The sequence below is a fragment of the Osmerus eperlanus genome, chromosome 22, assembly GCF_963692335.1.
Source record: "Osmerus eperlanus chromosome 22, fOsmEpe2.1, whole genome shotgun sequence".
In the NCBI taxonomy this organism is placed as follows: domain Eukaryota; kingdom Metazoa; phylum Chordata; class Actinopteri; order Osmeriformes; family Osmeridae; genus Osmerus; species Osmerus eperlanus.
The window spans coordinates 10,272,742-10,292,414 of NC_085039.1; the positions used below are offsets into that span (position 1 = coordinate 10,272,742).

The 19,673-nt window shown below is 51.2% G+C and overlaps 1 protein-coding gene across 9 annotated transcripts; it reads left to right on the forward strand.

Moving 5' to 3' along the window:
* Window positions 1–7,899: 7,899 nt before the first annotated feature.
* On the forward strand, window positions 7,900–19,595 carry pecam1b (platelet and endothelial cell adhesion molecule 1b). Of its 9 annotated transcripts, XM_062448096.1 has the most exons (16): window positions 7,900–8,059; window positions 8,206–8,229; window positions 9,692–9,988; window positions 10,156–10,443; window positions 10,591–10,869; window positions 11,075–11,344; window positions 11,520–11,795; window positions 12,088–12,366; window positions 13,059–13,160; window positions 13,282–13,312; window positions 13,479–13,558; window positions 16,008–16,061; window positions 16,426–16,515; window positions 17,248–17,310; window positions 18,363–18,385; window positions 19,339–19,595. In XM_062448096.1, the coding sequence occupies exons 1-16, from the start codon at window positions 8,008–8,010 to the stop codon at window positions 19,435–19,437; spliced, it is 2,307 nt and encodes a 768-aa protein (XP_062304080.1). In that variant the 5' UTR covers window positions 7,900–8,007; the 3' UTR covers window positions 19,438–19,595. The 9 variants fall into 9 exon arrangements, 7 of the variants coding, with proteins under 7 accessions (XP_062304080.1, XP_062304081.1, XP_062304082.1 ...); XM_062448097.1 differs by lacking the exons at window positions 13,282–13,312; window positions 13,479–13,558 and having other exon boundaries at window positions 7,901–8,059; XR_009928167.1 differs by lacking the exons at window positions 13,479–13,558; window positions 18,363–18,385; window positions 19,339–19,595 and having other exon boundaries at window positions 7,902–8,059; window positions 17,248–17,298.
* The last annotated feature ends 78 nt before the right edge of the window (window positions 19,596–19,673 follow it).

Here is a 19,673-nt window from a genome sequence, read left to right on the forward strand (position 1 = left end):
AGGGGATGATTGCGGATGAGTGGATGATTGAGAATGTCGTCTGCCACTCTTCATGCTGTCTGAGCCATCTGACGGAAGCTGCTCAATGCAGATGGAGTGGTGGACTCTAATGGAATATGAATGGGCCCATTGTGTCATTGTACTCTGGTTAGCCAGCTGTGACTGCGTTCGTGTATGTAATACATACATATATATATGTGTGTATATGTGTGTATGTGTTTAGTTCAGAAGCTTTCCCAGCACCCCCTCCTGTTCCTCTCAGTCTCCACTCTATCTCACTATTCTACCCACAAAGCATCTGTGCTACACTTGCCCCCGGTGCTGCTGGGAATTGTTGTTTCTTTTAGCCTGTCTTTCTGCATGTCCATCAGTGTTAGGCCACGCCCCCTGGCCTCTGCTGGCTGTCGCAGAGCAGCACACCCATGTATGGTTGAGATACCGGGCTCTGCCAGGCTCTCATACACACCCATATCCGACTGTCCGTCCACTTGTATTACCCTCTACAAGAATCCCAACCAGGAGCAGTGTGTGTGTGTGTCTGGGAGAGTGTGTGTGTGTGTGTAACCCTGTGGTGTGGTCCAGGTGCAGGCATGGTGGTGGACTGGGAGCAGGAGAGCGGACTGCTCATGACCTCTGGAGACGTCAGGGTCATCAGGATCTGGGACACCGAGAGGGAGATGAAGGTCCAGGTAGGACCTCGGACCTCACACACACACACACACACTGAAACACACACACATCAAACCCTCCAACACCATTGCCTACACGGACAACTGTGTCAGATCTTCCTGTGACTCATCTGATCTGAGGCAGCTGCTTTAAGTCTGCTCCGTGCCGAGCAGTGCGACCAAAAGCCCTCGTCTGAATGCCACTTTGACAGCACCAGATCGACACCCCGGCGCTCCCGTCTGCCGTCACGCCCGACAGCACGCCGACTCGCCGAGTAGCAGCCCCCCGTTCAGACTCAAAGACGACTGCTCCGTCGACCCGAGGACGCCATTAACAAATGAGACTCGCGCCTCATTAGTTCTCCTCCGCCAGCCTCCGGGAGGGAGGGAGAGCCTGTCGTTCTGAGGGCGTCGGGTTATTGCTTAAATACCACCTGGTGTTCCTCCGCCTCCCCTCCTCCCCGTGACAACATCCTTGAGTCCAGCTCAGCCGCTGGCTGGCTTCCCGCAGCCACGCGCTCCATCGCTCGCACCCCGGACGTGAAGGAGGGGCCTCGTTAGGCTTCTCGCTCAATGGTTAATGTGCAGCGTGACCAACGACCGCTCGCGGGCTGGAAGCTAAGTCCATGTAAAAGGGCTTCCTGACGCTCATGAACTAAGTGTGTTTGTGTGTGTGTGTGTGTTTGTTTTCCCTACCAGGATATCCCCACGGGGGCTGACAGCTGTGTGACCAGCCTATCGTGCGACTCGCAGCGTTCCCTCATCGCCGCTGGGCTCGGGGACGGCTCTGTACGAGTCTACGACCGGAGGATGGGCCCCAACGACTGGTCAGTTCATCTTAACACACGCACAATTACATTTACATTTAGTCATTTAGCAGGCGTTCTTATCCAGAGCAACTTACAGTAAGGCAAGTAGGGTGAAGTACCTTACCCAAGGACACAACGTCATTTTGCACGGCCAAGAATCGAACCGGCAACCTTCTGATTAATAGCCCGATTATCTAACCGCTCAGCCGTCTGTCTCCCTATTAGTCCAGCGCCACACCCACACTTGGAATACACAGCCTAATGTCTCAATGATTCCAACGGATCATGCCGTTTTCATCAGCAGAGAACAAGGGGAACGTGATTAATTCAGCTCCCCCCACCACAGCTCCGTTAGTCCAACCCAAACGATCGCACGGCAGCGCTGGACTCACACGAGCCCCGCAAACTATACAAAGCTTGGTTGTTTCAATATGTTAGCATATTCACGCCCACACACTCCAACAAACAGCAGCCGTTCGGTTCACACCTGTGGAGTCTCCCGACTCTTTTGACCTGTCCTGTTTGCACAAGCGAGCGCATCATCAAACACTTTCCTCCCTTCGGCAAAGCATTACTTTAGACCCCCCCCTCGCCCCACCCCCAGAGAGAAGGAAGTGCAATTAAGCCGCAAAGTGCCCCATGAATCTTTTAACTAATGCTAATTTAGGAGTTCCCTCCAGGCACAGAGATGGTTGAGTCTCTGCTTTGCCCCCCAAAGTTTACACACACACACGGACGCGCACACAGGGACAGGGGACCGCCTATTTAGCTGTTGTTTCTCGAGTCACTCCAATCAATCACTCGAGCTACTTAAAGCCACGGGGCTTCAGAAGATTGTTTGTTCCGTCCTGGATTCAGTGTGGCATCACACCCCAAAGAATCGCCAACCAACAGAGATCCTTTTTGAGAGCTCCTTTCTTTTAATCGTATGTCTGGGGCTTATCCGGTTTCAACCGGCTCCATTTCCTGTTCTCCCTCCCCTGCCCTCTGGCAGGTGAAATGGCGTCCATTTTGGATGAAGCTGGATAGTTAACACTGAGGTCTGGTTCCCATGAAGCGTTGCGAATCGACTCGGCTCCTGCATTCTCTGCAGCTCTGCACCCTCGTCTCACCCTGTTACATGACAGGCCGTCGTCGCGGCTTGTCACAGGCTTGGGGCGCCCCCCGGTGGTCGCTGGCTGCAGCTGCGACACGACACATAAAAAGTGCCATGCGTAACGGCAACGCCATCTTTGTCACGTTGGGACAGTCGGGTTCATTTTGTCGTTTCCCGGTTGTGTTCTGACTCTGGCCGTGAATCTTCAGTCGAGGACGTTGCCGTAGTTACCAGTCGTGATGTTAACCCTTTTGGATGTGTGCCTCCCCCCCCCCCCCCCCCCCCCAGTCGTGTGATGACGTACAGGGAACATGGAGCCTGGGTGGTCAAAGCCCACCTGCAGAAGGAGAAGGAGGGACACATTATCAGCGTCAGGTAATCTGTCTCTCCCGCACTCTCGCTCTCTCCCTTTTTCTCTCCTCTCTTCCTCCATCTCCTTCTCTCTCCTTTTCTCTCCCTTTCTCTTTTGTTCTCTCTCTCCCCCTCTCTCTCTTCCCCCCCCTCTATCTCCCCCCCTGTCTCTCCCTCCCCCCCTCTCTCTCTCTTTCTCTCTCTCTCTCTCTCTCTCTCTCTCTCTCTCTCTCTCTCTCTCTCTCTCTCTCATGCCCAGTGTATGATCTAGGTGTGTAACGGACCAGGTTGTGTTAAGCGTTAACGGTGTGTGTGTGTGTGTGTCCTGGTGTCTGCAGCGTGAACGGAGACGTGCGCTTCTTCGAGCCGCGGGCGCCGGACTCTGTGAACGTGCTGCAGACGGTGAAGGGGCTGACGGCGCTGGACATCCACCCGCAGGCCAACCTGTTCGCCTGGTGAGTCCAGAGGTCGCGCCTCACAACCTGGCTCGTCCGTTTGAAGAAAGCCTCCCTGGAGCCACTGGCTGGTTCTGTTCTCTCAAGAGGCGGGACTTTGACCTGGGTCGCTTCCAACTCTCAAGACGTTTTGTCCTTCCATGTTTTAAGATGTCTTTTGTTTCGTTTTTCCTTTACTCTCTGTCTCTGTCTCTCTCTGTCTCGCTCTCTCTGTCTCTCTCTCTCTGTCTCTCTCTCTGTCTGTCTCTCTCTCTCTGTCTCTCTCTCTGTCTGTCTCTCTCTCTCTGTCTCTCTCTCTGTGTCTCTCTCTGTCTCTCTCTGTCTGTCTCTCTCTCTGTCTCCCAGTGGATCCATGAACCAGTTCATAGCGGTGTACAACGCCAACGGGGACATCATCAGCAACATCAAATACTACGACGGCTTCATGGGCCAGAGGATCGGAGCTATCAGCTGCCTGGCCTTCCATCCTTACTGGGTACCTGTCTGTTAGCCTAGAGATACCGTCATCCTTACTGGGTACCTGTCTGTTAGCCTAGAGATGCTGTCATCCTTACTGGGTACCTGTCTGTTAGCCTAGAGATGCTGTCATCCTTACTGGGTACCTGTCTGTTAGTCTAGAGGTACTCTGGAGTCCGAGGTACCTTCATCCCTACAGTATCACACAGTTAGCCAAATATCCTCCCTGCTCGGTACCTCACTGTGTCTACCTCAGTAACCTAGAGTCTCTATTCATCGCAATACTGCATCAATTGAGCGTTGAATGAAAATGCACCCATTTGACTTGATGCATTTAGCTTAATGAACTTTAAATCGCAGTCTCACTGTCACGTTATAAGATTGCCGTGTGTATTGATGGACATTTTCTCTCCTCTCTTCCTCCCTCTCCTTCTCTTCTCCTCTCCAGCCCCACTTGGCCGTGGGCAGCAACGATTACTACATGTCCATCTACTCAGCAGAGAAGCGTCTCAGATAACACCCCAGCACTCACCTCCCCCCCCCGTGTCCTCTCCCCTCAACCCCTGACCTTTGACCCTTCGACCCCTTACGACCCCCTGGGATCCAGGATGTAAATGACTTCTACTGTACATATGCAATTTACCAACCCTGAATGTTCTAGTGATGGCTGCTGACAAATTTATGTTATGATGATGACGACTATATTATTATTATTGTTCATTCATATTCTTATTATGAAGCTATTGATTGTAGACTTGGCTGTGCTGAGCAGCTTGTATATTTAATTGCATATACAGATGATAGTAGGTCTATTTTAAAAAGAGGTACCGTCTTCGGGGTTGGTGTTCGAAAACCCTGCGATCATCAGTACCCGGTCGAACTCTGGAACGGCCCCTTTGCGCCAGGGGTCAGGGGTCGCGGAGAGGAGAGGAGCGGACCCACTCTTGCTAAACACAAACACCTGTGGGCGAGACGCAGGCACCCCCTCTCCTTGAGACCCCTGAAGGCGGAGCTCGGACGTCCTGCCCCGTCTCTCCCAGACGGTCCCGAGGGGGGAACACACCGCGGAGGGCTGTCCCGCCCGGCGGCAGGACGAGGCAGCCTGTAGGAACGCGCTGTGCTGAAACGGAGCCCGGATAAGCCCCGGGATAAAGGATGTGGGGCCATGACCGACGCTCTTTAAAAGATATGCTTGCTACGATGCCAGGACTTTACCTCCCCTTCAACCTCCCCTCTCCTTCACCCTCTCTCTCACCCTCACCCTCTCCCTCCCCACATCCCTCGCCCGCCTTTCCCTTCGCCTTCAAAATCCGAAACCTCCCCCTCACCCCAGCGTGCCAAAACCCGTTGCCACGGTTACCCCCTCACACCTTTCCCCCCGCACAGCCCCAGAGTGTTTTCCTGCCTTGGCGTGTGTGCAACCTCAGGAAACGCTCTGCGCTGTATTGAAGCCGACCTTCTCCCAAAGCCTGAAGGCTAACAGTGGACGGTCAACTCTTAACTAGGGCACTAGTGCTCCCAACACAGGCACCTAGTGCTCCCCTCTATCACTGACCTGCATAGCAATAAATAAAGGAAGTGGTGGACGCTGCAGCCTCCCCCCAGGTCCCCGCTCCGCCTCGCCCGGGCCTTCCCAGTGTGAAGCCCCTCAGCCCCCAGGTAAGATGGAACTCGACACCGGGGACGTGAAGGAGTAGCTTCAGGAGGACTTAGCAAAACCTAGGCCTCGCTAGGCCGCTTTGTTACCGAGTCTGTCCTTCTCGTGAGAGGCTTTTCGAGAGCGGCAAAGACTGAGCCTAATGTGATTCTACTGGTCACTTCTACCCTCCGGGCCCGAGTGGGCCACGCCCCCACAATAACAGCAGCGACAGAAGAAGCGAAAGGGCAAGGCATTGTGGGTGATGAAGTCCCTTCTGGCTCTCTGCCTCACTACAGCTAGCTTTCCTTCTTCGTTTTCACTCGATGGAGGTCTGTTGCTCTGTTCCCTATCCTCTCTTTCTCCTCCTTTTTTCTCTTTTATTTAGTCTTGATTTTAGCACGTTTTTGTTTTGTTTTTTGGTTTGGTGTCCATTAACAGGACGCGGAAGTGAACGATAGATAAAAGATGGCCGTTCGGGAGCAGCCCCAGACCTCCAACACCTACCAGAACCAGCAGATGAACTCTTTTAACACTGTGCAGCCTCGACGCGTCGCTGTCCCTAGCCACGCCCAGTAGCCGACCGGGGTCAAGCTCAGGTACATCATCGCGAGCCATCGCCAGGCAGCGCAGCCTCTGCTGTGTCTCAGCAACGACCGTGTGACGTCGGTCACATCACCTCCTGGTCTGCCGTCTCTCCTGAGGGGACGACCTGGACCTCTGGTCTCTCCTGAGGGGACGACCTGGACCTCTGGTCTCTCCTGAGGGGACGACCTGGACCTCTGGTCTCTCCTGAGGGGACGACCTGGACCTCTGGTCTCTCCTGAGGGGACGACCTGGACCTCTGGTCTCTCCCCTGGGTCGTTTATTCTCGCGCCTTTTGACCCCTTTGAAACCGCATGCTGAGGAGAGAGTGCTTCTTTTGTTTTTTGTTTTTGCCCCAACAGCAGTATTGATGCCAACGTGCCTCTTCTCTGCGGTATCTTTATCCTTTAGTTTATTGGATTTCATTTGACTCGCTTAACTTTTTATTTAATTTTTCTCTTCGTTTTTTTTTCTTGTTTCTTGTTTTTTGTAATTATCTGTTTTTAATTCTGTTCAGTTGTCTGGCGTTTTGTACGTCTAGGCCTTGGTGGGGTTGAGAGAGGGGGAAGTCTTGGGCGAACCTAGTTTCCACACAACATTGTGTGTGTCCTCCCCTCCTCCTCACCTTATTGCCTCGTAGTGCCCCAAGCTTGGCCTACCCCTGCTAAAGGACAACCAGGTTTGCCTGTGGACTGAACCAAACTAGTAACACATGCCATTTATTCTGTGCAACTGTGACCTGCAGTCACCACGTAGCCCCCCACCCCCCCCCCCCTCTCCATTAAGCTCAGTAGCGCCCTCCGAGGGTTCGGAGGAGGTACTGTGTCCTCCGCTGCTTCACTGGCACAGCCAACCACTGTTTGTCAGTCCACGTTAGGAACCACACCTCTGAAGTAACCTGCTTTTTGAGTTTTAACATTTTAGAAATGGCGATGAAGACGAGAGAAACTTTCACCATGTAGAAGAAAAAAACGGAAAACAATCAGGTGTGTCTGAGACTGTAGACTGCTTGGCGGAATGTGGTTTATTAGACAGGAGATGAAATCAATGAAATAAACCAAATACACAAGACTTTCTCTTGTCACTCCTATTTGTGTGTCTGTGTGTGTGTGTCTGTGCTTGCATGTTTGTAGCAGACAGCTTGTCAAACTTAAGATCTGTTAAGGAGAATGATCATGTTGATTCGAGACTTGAATTGAAATCATAATAAGATCAATCGTCCACAGTGAGCCTTCAAGATCTCTCCGTGATAAGATGGCTCAGAGAGCCAGTGTGTCAGCAGACATATGAACGTGTCTAGACCTTCGGCGGTGATAGAACAAAGGTACAAAATGATCAGAAATACAAACAATTCATCATTGCTGTAGTTCAAGGTTGGTTTAGTTTCGATGGTCTCTTTGGGCAAGGCTGAGATTTATGACAGTGAAAGGGAACCAACACAATGGGCATGTTAACTTAAGAAAACAAAGTGAGCTAGATACACGGAAGCAGGGGTACCCTGTGGCCTGTCGCCCCACAGTACCTGCCCAGGCCCCCACACACAGGGTCAGAGTTCACATCCGGACTAATAGACTAAGTAGACCGAGACAAACCACACATACTGGACACACACACACACACGGGGCGAGTGGAGAACATTCCACAACCGCCAAGAGTCTGTCGGCGTTGCACATCCTGAGGAAACAACAGTCACTTCCTGTCAAATTAAGCCCGTGCTGAGAGCGAGCGCTCACTGGCTGAGGTAGAGGGACCTCCCTGTCCTCCACCCGCCCACCCCCCTCCCTCCCTCTCTCTCCCTGTCCCCCACCCATCCCTCCCTCTCTCCCTTCCTCCCCCCAACGCCTGCCCTGTCCTCTGGCCCGTCAGGCTCTAGCCCTCACTCAGTGAGCACCTCCGCCAGGCCAGCCAGGAACAGCAGAGACCAGGGAGCCCCTGCAGCCCCTCACCCAGCATGGGCAGCCTCTTCCTACTATTCTTCTTCGCTGTTCTTGGCAGCTCCACCTGTAAGGATGTCTGCCGGTCGTCTCACACCTTTGGGGGGGGGGGGGGGGGGGGGGGGGGGTACCTTTTGGATTTAGGGGCTGTGTATTGGCAAGGCTTTGATTTTTGGTGTTTTCTCTTTTTTTTTCTCCCGTTTTATGTCGTCCAGGTCAACAAGCAGAAGGTCTAACATGTAAGTAGGAAATTCTGCTTCTAAAACGCTTCTTCTGTTGATATAAAAGGCTGTGATAGTCATTCGTTGCATTCCTACAGTTGAAAATGTCAGGTGGCTGAGTGGTTAGGGAATCGGGCCGGTAATCATAAGGTTGCCAGTTCGATTCCCAGCTGTGCCGAATGACGTTGTGTCCTTGGGCAAGGCACTTCACCCTACTTGCCTCGGGGGAATGTCCCTGTACTTACTGTAAGTCGCTCTGGATAAGAGCGTCTGCTAAATGACTAAATGTAAATGTAAAATGGGGACAATGTGCTGGAAAATTAGACCTTCGAGCTTCGGAGCTTCATTCAGCGTATTGTTTAGTTTTTCTTTCAGTATCTCGTATTTGGTACACTTATTTCATCTTTTGTAGATTGTAGATGGACTGAAAGTTCTTTTTTATCTGTGTTTATTTGAGGACTTCTGTCTTAGGCAGCATTTTAAGTTGACTCACGTACAATACACACACAAACCATGCGTGCGGGGGAGCTCAAACGACAGCTTGGGAGCACCTCGCCTGCTCTTATCAGTGTTTTCACTCCTGGGAATCCCACTCCGTGGGAAAGGTTGTGACGGGAGGCTTTGGGAAGCCATGTGGACTCGGTGTCACACGCCTCCACCTGCCTCAGCTCTGCTGGGGGATGGAGGAACACCCAGGTGCTGAGGCCAGTGAGCCAGGCTGCTGCTGGGAGGGTCCGGGGGGGGGGTGGGGGGGGTCAAGTCTTCCCCTGGTCCCCAGGTCCCTCTGTGTCACGTGACCGCTCACGGGCCTTGTTCCTTTCCAGTTGTCGTCATCCTGACACTGCTGAAGCGTTTCCATCACGTGTGATTGGAACCCCATCTAGTCCTCCTCGTTAGCTGGACAGTTTTACATACACATATGAAGCCTGGTCATTTGAAGAATCTCTCTCGATAGATCATCCGAAGTTAGATATCTACGATTGATTTGGGGAATCTGTCTGGACCCTGCCTGGGTATGATTATCGTAGCCTGTGCTAGGGGTGGGGGGGGGGGGGGGTTGTGCCAGGGTCCAGGCCCCATTTCACCGTGTCCCAGCTCCCGCTGTGCAACATTTGGCAGGGAAAGTGTTCTCCCACCCTAGCCCAGTCTCCTGGAAGACCTGGTCCTGTTTAGTAAACAAAGAGGCCTTTCCTTCCTCTTCCGGTGGATTGTTTTGAGACAACCGGGCGTCAGCGTGGCTCCTGCGTCACGACCGCCGAACCTTCGACCTGCAGGAGGAGACCCTCCAGTCTCCTCCGCCGAGACCACCTCGCCAAGCCTGGCTGTCTCGACTTTGAGATCTCCACCTCACAGATCCCTCTTTTTGTGTGTGTCTGGACGCCGTCATTAAGACACGCAGTCCACAGATGAGTCCCGTGAGGACGGCTGTTGTTTATTTCACGTTCTACGTTTCGCTGCCCCCCCCCCCCCCCCCCATCAGTGTTCACCTTGGAAAAGGTCACTCTGTCCATCGAGCCGGACGGCGCCGTCGGGAGAGACGCCAGCCCGACGCTCCGCTGCCGGCCGCTGGTCAAGAGCAGCCCGGGGACGTCTCTGGTCCGTCGATACGTCGTGTTCAAGGACAACGTGGAGTTGCACCGCTGGAACAGCAGCCGCGCTGATGACCTGCTGTGGCGCATACCCAACGCCAGGGTCAGCGACGGCGGCAAGTACATGTGCCACGTCTCCATCCAGGACAAGACGGCCGTCAGCAACACGGAGAGGCTTAAAGTGACAGGTCGGTTTCAGGGATGTTCGTCTAGGGACGGGGAGGGTCGCGGGTGTGTATGTGGTGTCGTTAGGTGACACCTCCCTGCACTGTGTGTGTGTGTGTGTGTGTTATGATGTAGCTGTCCAAATGGCGTTTCCTCACCCACGTGACAAGTGCACCTCTGTGTTGTTCAGGCCTTTCCCAACCGGTGCTGCTCGTACTGCGCAACACAGCCCCCGTCCAGGAGGGAGAGCGGGTGCCGGTCTCATGCCGAGCCCCAGGGGAGACGGGGACTTTCATCTTCTACTTCTACGACCAAGGCGAGGAGATCCACGAGGTGCAGTCCACCTCGAACCAGGTGGAGGTGGAGCTTCTGTTCAGCAACCCGGGCGTGCGGGACATGCAGTGTGCCTACATGGTGCTGATGGTGCCAGACTCGGTGAAGTCCAACCACAGCCAAGCGGAATCCGTGAGAGTGCAAGGTTAATGAACCGCACACACACACACACACACACACACACACGTACGAAGAATTTGACTTATGCTTTCCATTGAGAAACGTTAAGTCGGATGAATGAAACCATATTCCCGGGGGCTGTACCGGTTTCCACATTTCTGTCTGTCCTCAGAGTTTGACTTGTTACCGGTTCTTTCCGTCCTCCCTGATCCGGCGAAGACGAAGATCTTCGAGGGGGACAGGATCAACGTCTCCTGTGAATATCGCAGGGCGATCGATCCCTTGGTCAGGGTCGCCCTTAGCAACGGGAACCAGTTGCTGGATGTCACGCAGACCCAGGCCAAAGTGTCGCATGGTCTCACAGTGTTTTCCAATCATTCCGGGGAGTTTGAGTGCAGCGTAGTGAAAGTCAACGTGGTTAAGAAAACAAACAGCACTGTGAAAGTCCTCGGTGAGCTCAACAAGAAAGGGGAAGACCTGTTTATGTTGTTGCTTTTTGTTTTTATTTTGTGAAGCCGCATCTTCAGGTTGGAGTCACGAAAAGAGTTTCGATGTGTGAAGGCAAAAAAAAAAATGTTTTCAACATTTCCCAGTTGGCAATAAGCAATTGACCCCCTCATAGTATAGCGTTTGGTAACACATTTTCTTTCCCACAGAAATCATCTCAACTCCAACTTTGACTGTGAACCCCGATGTGTTTGAAAATGACACGTTTCACGTGAGATGCCAGAGCGACATCCTTGCCCCTGAGAGAGTTGACAGCGCAGACGTCAAATACCAGATTCATAGAAACGAGGGCCACACCAGTTACAACGACAGAGTCTTCGGAGATCTGGTCCGCACAACAGGCTCTAGGACCTACACGTGCACGGTGACAGCAGGGAATATAGTGAAGCACAGTCCAGCATTGGTTGTCCAAATAAAGGGTGAGTAAAGAGAGGCCTGTTGTGTATTTGGTTCAATGAACAGTAGTTATCTTCCGTTTGCTGGCTTACAGTAAACAATAAGTTATAAAGATAAGAAACACCTTATTTAGATTGAAGGCTTTCTCAACCACTCTCCCCCTCCCTCCCCCTCCTCACCACTCCCCCTCCCCCCCAGCCCTGGCCAGTGAGCCCCAGATCTGGGCCTTGGGCAGGGTGGTGGTAGGGCGCCCGTTCCAGGTCAGCTGTCACTCGGACCGGGGCAGCCTGCCCATCACCCACACCCTCCTGAGGAACAGGGTGCCGGTCGGCACGGTGACCGTCACGCGGCCCGGCCAGCAGGCGCTCTTCAACCTCACGATCCAGCGGGCCGGGGAGATCCAGGACTACGGCTGCAGCTCACGGAACAGCAGACAAGCGGTGGTGGGCAAACGCCTCAACATCTCTGTCGTAGGTGAGGACGCCGTGGCCTCTGTGACGCGTGAAAACGGAAAAGGTACCAGAGTGTTTCTGTTTGGACGTGTAGGGCACAGGAACCATGTGGCCACTCGACAGCGTGGTTGACTTCAAAGTGTTATTCCTTCGCGACACACCGTTGTCGATACCTGAGGTCGTTTTAGGTGCACACGCAGAGCTTTCGTGGCGCTTCGAGTGAAACGGCTTCCGAAAACACCTAACGTTTCCCTGTTTCGCTTCTCAGTCCACCTTTAACGGCCACCGTTCCCCCCCTCCCCCCCCCCCTCCAGTGCCTCTCTCCGACCCCGGCCTGAGCGTGCTCCCGGCCCTGTCGGACATCCTGGAGGGGGTGGACCTCATCCTGATCTGCAGCGCCGAGGGCTCCCCTCCCATCACCTTCAGGTGGTACCGCGACGACGCCGCCAAGTCTCTGCACAGCAGCACGTCCGCCACCGTCACCGCCAGCCACGTGATCCACGGCGTGGACAAGCGGGCCAGCGGCGCCTACTACTGCGAGGCCGTCAACTACGCCAACGTCAGCGTCCGGAGCCAGAAGGTCATCGTGGAGGGTGAGGAAGACTCGTGTGTGTGCGTGCGGACGTACGTGCGTGTGTGTGTGACGGGGTGGTGGCTGAAATAGGTAGGTACGTACACAGACACGAAAGCACACGTGATCCAGCCATAGAAGGTGAAGAGCATTATAAAAGCAGTGGCAGCCACACACACACACACACACACACACTAATATTCTCTACCCTCCGGCCGTCTCCCTCACTCACTGCCCCCAGGTATCGAGGTTATCCAACCTCCCTGTTAACGAACCCCAGCGGTGCCGTATCCATTTGCACCGGCCGTGCTCAGTATCCTGAAGATGAGCTAAACCTCCCCTTTAGCTCTTTAGCTTCCCGTGTCCTGAGCACCAGGTCCGCCGGGGATGCGGACCGACACTCCAGCAGCGCTAGCCGGCCCTCCCGGAGGTGGCAAACTCCACAGCGGTCGGTGTCTAGCACTCATTGGCTGGAGTAATTACACGCAGTGTGCAGCTCCCATGGAGGGGCTAGTGGAGGAGGAAAGAAAGGAAGATGGAGGGGGAGGGGGAGGGATGGAATAGAGAGAGGGGGGGGTTACTTCAGACCCCACAGAGAAGGAAGCAGATGTGCCATGTTTTGGAACTTGAAAACTGACCCTTCTGTCTTTATCTCTCTTTGTCCCCCCCCTCCCCACACCCCCGTCCTCACCCCCCCCCTCCCCCCCCTCACAGTGAAGACCGCGACGTGGAAGAAGGTCCTGATCGTGGCGTCCTGCCTGCTAACGGTGGCTGTGGTGGTGCTCCTCTGCGTGCTGCGCTTCAGGGCCAAGCGAGGTAGAGACACCTACAGTCCCCCGGCAACCGAAGCCTCCTCTGTCTGACCAGACTAACGTATGAAACCCTCCTCCTCCTCTTCCTCCTCTCTCCTTCCCCCCCCCCTCTCTCCTCACCGTAGGTAAAAGAGACACGGCCGCTGAGCTCTCAGTGTGAGTTGGTTTCGCCTGTTTGTTGTGTTTGGGATTGAAGTGGGTTGCTTTGTGTGATATTAGAAAAGTCTTACGGGTTGAAGTCCCGCTACCGGGGAGAAGGCGAGGATTCTTGTCCCCGTATTTCCCATTGCCAAAGATGACTTTATTTCCCGCCGTTTCTCAGAAAGCCTTCGAGCCCTAAACCAGATGACTCTTTAACAGTGAGTCTCACCCACAACACGGAGGTGTATGACGCCACCACAGGTAGCCCCCCCCCCCCTTCTTCTCCTCCGTCTCACTGACTGTTGTCATGCACGTCCATCGTCAAGTACTGTACCATCCATCAAGTGCCCACCTCCTCCCCCCCCATCATCCCCGTGTTGGTTTGTCCCATTTCATATCAGCCACAGCACGTTTGTAACATTCTACCCCATGGTCAGTGTCATTTACGCTGTATGTCATTAGCACCGCCTGCATGCCACTCCTTGGTGATCTTAGTCACCTTTTGGTGGGTAAGTGTGCCCGGCAAAGCATGCTTTGATGTTTGTAACCCCCCCATTCACTCCTTCCTGTTAGAGGGAAGTATTGTCTTGGAGGAACTACTTGTTTTGTTGACATCCTGTACGTGAGAAAGCTGGAATGCATGCGTGATGACTTGTTTGAAGTTTCGGGGGCTGGGTGTGTATTTAGGCCTGTGTACTCGCGTTACAGTACCTCCCGTACAGTGTCTCCGTGCAAGTGCGTTTTACGAGCGGTTGTGTTTAGATTCAGAATGAATCAAGTCAGACAGCTCGCTAGCAGTGCTAAGAGCGGTCAGCTGTGCAGGTGTGTCAGGGGCGTTTTGAGCGTGTTCTGAGAGCGGCATCCATGTCATCTTATTCCAGGCGCAGCGCCCCACTTTGACGGCATGGAGGGGAGAGCAACCAATGGGATGCGAAATAGTGTGACATCACTTCCTGCTGACATCAGCAACAGGAGCAGCAACAGTATTCCGGAGACAGTGTAGAAAACCGAATCCAAATGGATTTTTAAAACTTCAATTGGACAAATGGCACATGTTAAAATACACATTGGAGATACTATTTGTGTGGGGAAGGTAGCCACATAGTGTTTATTTGGCTTTTTGCTCTTGGCTTTTGTAAATGTTGCTGTTGGCTACATTTCAGAGGGTGTTTGGGGAATAGTGGGCATGAAGGGAAGCACTATTAGTGGGAAAAAAGATGGCCGCCAACTGAGACCATCCTGAAGTGAACCTGGACCCATTGCTCTGGCCCTTTCCTCCTGCTGTCAGTGTCTGCTGTGATGTCATATCCTCCTGCTGTCAGTGTCTGCTGTGATGTCATATCCTCCTGCTGTCAGTGTCTGCTGTGATGTCATATCCTCCTGCTGTCAGTGTCTGCTGTGATGTCATATCCTCCTGCTGTCAGTGTCTGCTGTGATGTCATATCCCCCTGCTGTCAGTGTCTGCTGTGATGTCATATCCACATGCAGTCTGTGTCTGCTGTTTTCACTTTCAACGTGCCTGTCTCCTTGTATTGCCTGTTTGACTGCATGCCTTTCAATAATGTAACCAGTCCATGTGTTTCTGTGTGTTTAGAAGCCTAGATGACAATTGTATATACTGTACACTTCACAGTCATTCGTAGAAATGTGTGTATATATTTTTGGTTGATCCACTGACTGATTGAAAGAAACACTTGTAGAATAAAAAAAGAAGTTGAGTTTATTTAGCAATGTGTCAGTACCTTTTTTTTTGCTGAAGAAACTGCTCTTACAAGAACAGCATCCCAATATAATTTCAATATACCAATCTCATTATCTTCTGTCTTTGACATGGCTTATCTGCACGTAAAAGCCATATTTGGCTTTTTTGTATGCTAGCATTCATCGTAATACTTCATGTAAACTACGCAGAGACATAACAGGCCTAATTGAGCAAACAGAAGCTAGCCTGGAAGCTCTGAGACAATGATGTCTGTGAGCAACTTCCTAAGCTGGCAAGATCCAGCTGGATGGAGAAACAGTTCTGTTTGTCTCACGCCGGGGTGTGTTTAACGAGAGGCAGCAGGTGGAGGAAATTAAGCCGCGAGCTGAGAGTTAGGATACAATCAGAAATGATATTCAGGAATGGGAAGTTGCAGTAGGGAAGTTCTTGCGGTTGCGTGTTATTGTGTGTCTGGTGTTGCGTAAACAGAGCCCTTTGTGTGTAACGCACAATAACAATGTTGGGGGTGGGGAATCAGATTAGCTTTCAAATCTGCCAAAACCTTTTTACTCATGACATTTATTCACTTAAAATGGACTTTAGACTCAAAGCAGCTATGTATTTTTTCTAGATTCAAATTGATTGGATGTATGAACTAATAACTGGATTTGGTTACGACCCCCAGTAGTCTTGGCTCAGAGAGGGCGAATCCCATTGAGTCCATATGATGAGCCAGGCCCTAGATCTAAATTACCTGTAAATAAACCTCATAATACCTATTGAACGCCTTTATTTGACACTTTCATCCAAAGCAAAAATATGGGGATTCGAACCTGCGACCTCTCAATCTGTAGTCAGATCACTTAGCAGGACTCGACCCCATTGGTCATTTCGCTCGGCTGCTTCACTGAATGGTTCGCCAGAGGCTCGATCTGCAGGAATCACCAAGCCTGGCCTTGCCTCTGGAAGGGTGGGCTTGATGTGTCTCTGTGTTTCTGTGTCTCGTAGTGAGGGTGGATGGAGCCGGGACCAGCGTCTGGAGTGAGAGATCTGCCCACCCTGGTGAGACTCGCAACTCCACATGCTCTACCTCCACAGGGCAGACCCGGAACACACCGAGCAGGGCTTCCCGGCTCTGTTCCCCCCCCCCCCGGAGAGCTACCCTCCTGTAGGTTCGCACTCCGACCTGAAATCCAGCACACCTGATTTTGCAGAGTGCAAAATGTCCAGCGGAATCCTGTTTGTAACGACTGGGGTTGGAGAGGGAACCTACAGGAGGGTTGCAACACGGATGATGTACTCTGCAGACTGCCGTGTTGAGAGCTGTCCTTATGTGGGGGATTTTCAGAAGCTGTGTTGTTGACATACATACATGCATACATATCCAATTGTTTTACGGCGATGTGAATCCTAATTGTGAACACAGGCAGCGATGAGGAGAGCAGCGCTGTGTCTAGCGAGCCTGACGTCGAGTACACTGAAGTGGTTCACCCACGGCCCATGGACCCCGCCAGAGGTAACACACACACACATATGCAATAGAGTGTCTGTGACATAGTTGTAGACATAGTTTCAATCTGGGTCACATCAAGCTACCATGAAACACTGCTCAAAAGTGCAGGGCATTTCTTCATTCCCGCCCCTCGATTTCCCTTGTTTACCACCTTTCTCCTGTGCCCTTATCTGTCTCTCTCTTTCTCTTAGCCCTCTCTCCTCCTGTTTTCCCTTCTCCCTGAGCCCATATCGACATGCCAAAACCATCAGAGTTTGCCTCTCCAACATTCTTGCCACTGATAAGATAGATTTCCACTTCCTGGGAGTGGTCAAATTGCCTGTAATTCAGATGTCTCCGAGTCACCGTAACCACGATCACCAGGCTTCCAGAAACATCTTTCGGCTTTATAAACAGGAAGGGTTGAACGTAATTGCTAAGCTGGTTTGTGATACCAGCCGTCCCTCACATTGACCCTGTATTTGTTAGCCCCTTGGGCACTGTGGCAGTTATAGCGCCAAAAAGGCCCGCTCGCAAATGTATCTCCTAAATCGAAGATAATTATTTTCAAGCGTGAGACTTGTTAAATGTGTTTGTCAAGTCCGAATCTGGGCCGGCCATTATGGGTCGTTTCCAGTGAAATGTTTCTACGTATTTTTATTTTAGTACGTCATTTATTAGCCAGTATGTGAGTTGGATCAGTGGTTATGTCAGTGATGACTAACTGCCTTCATGATGTTTCTCTGTCATATGCAGTCCCTCTGAGAAAAGGCACAGACACAGTGTACAGTGAGCTCCAGAACTCCCCAACAGGTTTGGGTAAGCTTATCACTATTTTCTGCACCCACTCTTCAGACCAACCTTTTTTAATTTAATTAAATAACAATCAAACTATGTTTTACTTGACGTTCCGTTCATAGTGATTTTCGCCTGGTACTTCATAGCATAAGGTTAGCAGAGTGGCGAGGGCATGATGTGCATTATTTGTATCCACAGCTACCAGACCAGTAAGGTGACCATTTCCTGTTACTGTGAGCAGGAACTTCCTGTTATAAGAGCCTGAACCCTTTGTTGACGTTGTCTATCCAGCAGACTGTCTATCCAGCAGACTCTGGGAGACACACCATAGCTTCAAATATTTACCGTATAATCAACTTGGGACATTTGCTCCTTTGAGAAATGTAACTATACCTTAGTTTACAGAGTGATTAAAAAGCAGATTGACGTCTTCTAGGAGAGCAATGATGCCCTTATTGACATGACAAATGAATATGATGTGCAATAAAAATGAACCGTTCTGTTTTCACTCAAAATTCTCCTGCCAAACTTTTTGGGAAAGGAAAGGAAAAGTTGCAGTGGTCTCTTAATTTTTTCTGGAGCTGTATTATCAAATGAATGTCTGTGTCCAGAAGGCTGACATTTTGTCCAGATATACAGCTCTAGAAAAAAATAGACCACTGCATATTTTTCTTTCCTTTCCAACTAATTAGATAAAGTTGTTGAGTGAGGAAAGGAAAGGGTTCAACAGGTGAGGAAAGGTGATAGGACAGAGTCTTCTCATTTCAAAAGTTTGACATTTGCTTAGTAAAACAGGCTGTGGGAAACAGTGACTCAGAATGTCACTGGAACTGTCAAGCGGCTCGTGAAAATCTTCTATGCATGCCAGCTCAGTATTGAAAGGGGTTGTCAAAGGAACCTGTGGTCATATGAATCATTACATGTCCTCCCAGTGTTGCATACGCACAGACACACACACAGACACAGACACACACACAGGCACACGCACAGACACACACAGACACACACACAGACACACACACAGACACACACACACCAGCTGCCTTAGTGACTAATTCTCCATGTTTTCCCAGGTGACCTTGACCCCCATGACTATGTAAGTAAACTTTTAAATGGATTGTCTTTAAAACCGATTTGCAATGTTCTGGTTATACTAACACAAATTGAGAATTGTTAGCGTGTTATAGCATTTTGTGCAAGTGTGCTACTGTTCCTGATGTTAGTGAGATTTTTAGTTTACAACACAGCAGTGGTTCTTTGTCACAGTGACAGCCTAAGCAACGACACAAAGCTAACACGCTCAATAATCAAACGTGACCTTTACCCCAACCGACAGAATCGGTGATGAGTGACGAAGAAAAGCCACTCTCCCTTCCCCTCTCGTTCTCATTCCCTCTATTCCATCGCCCTTATTCCTTTCCTTCCTCCCTCAATTTCCCTCCTCCTCCTTCCCTCTCCTTGCCTCTCTTATCACAAAACAGCCCCAGTCATACTACCACTCCAGGCTACTAGGTATAGTAATTACTCTGCTCAAGAGGGGAAACGGCGGTCAAAGTTTCCAGCCGAGAACAAAGGGAGCTGGGCTGGTGCTTCCTTCCCTATCACTCAGTCCCATCAGTGCAGTAGGCCGGTCTCCAGGTCTCCAGGCCTCCAGGCCCATCCCCGATGACACACTATCCTCACTAGGGCCATCAAATGGTTACAACAGGCCCAGACTTGCCCCATGGCGGCTTTGTTTATGTCCTTACTTGGTTCTGGAGGCAGTCTGGTGGGCTCGCCTGTAACTGTCTGTTACAGGGGAGAGCTCATTTTTCCTTTATGACCTCATGATCTAAAGACAGCGGATTCTCTTTGATGGGGTTGAAAGGGGGTTGAGTCTGGAAGAATTGGGATGGACTTGTGTGATTGAGATTCAGGGTGGACACTGAGTTTCGCATATCTAGATCTTAGATCCTGAGATAATGAAAATATCCCTTTTATAACTTTGTGGCCTTCTCTAATTCTATCTTTGTGGAGGATTTTTGGTCTCATATGAAACTCCGTCAGCAGGGTTCGGTGGAGTACGCCAGCCTCAACACTGAACAACCAGAGCTTAACCACGACCAACCACAGCTCAACCACCATGACCTCCCTGTTCCTGTGGACTAACACTGGTCCATTATTGTCTCAAGTTTTTATTTTTATTTTTTATTCTCCATTCTAATCCCAACTTTTTCTTTCGCAGAATTGTTAAGTAAGATATTCTTATGTTATATCAGTTGTAAATATTGTAACGGTGCAGTTGGCAAATACAGTTCTAAATCCTTTCTCTGGATGCCAGTTTCATCTTTTCTCGTGGGGGTGAGAGACTGTTTACCTTGTGTAATGCTTCGTAACCTCTGATG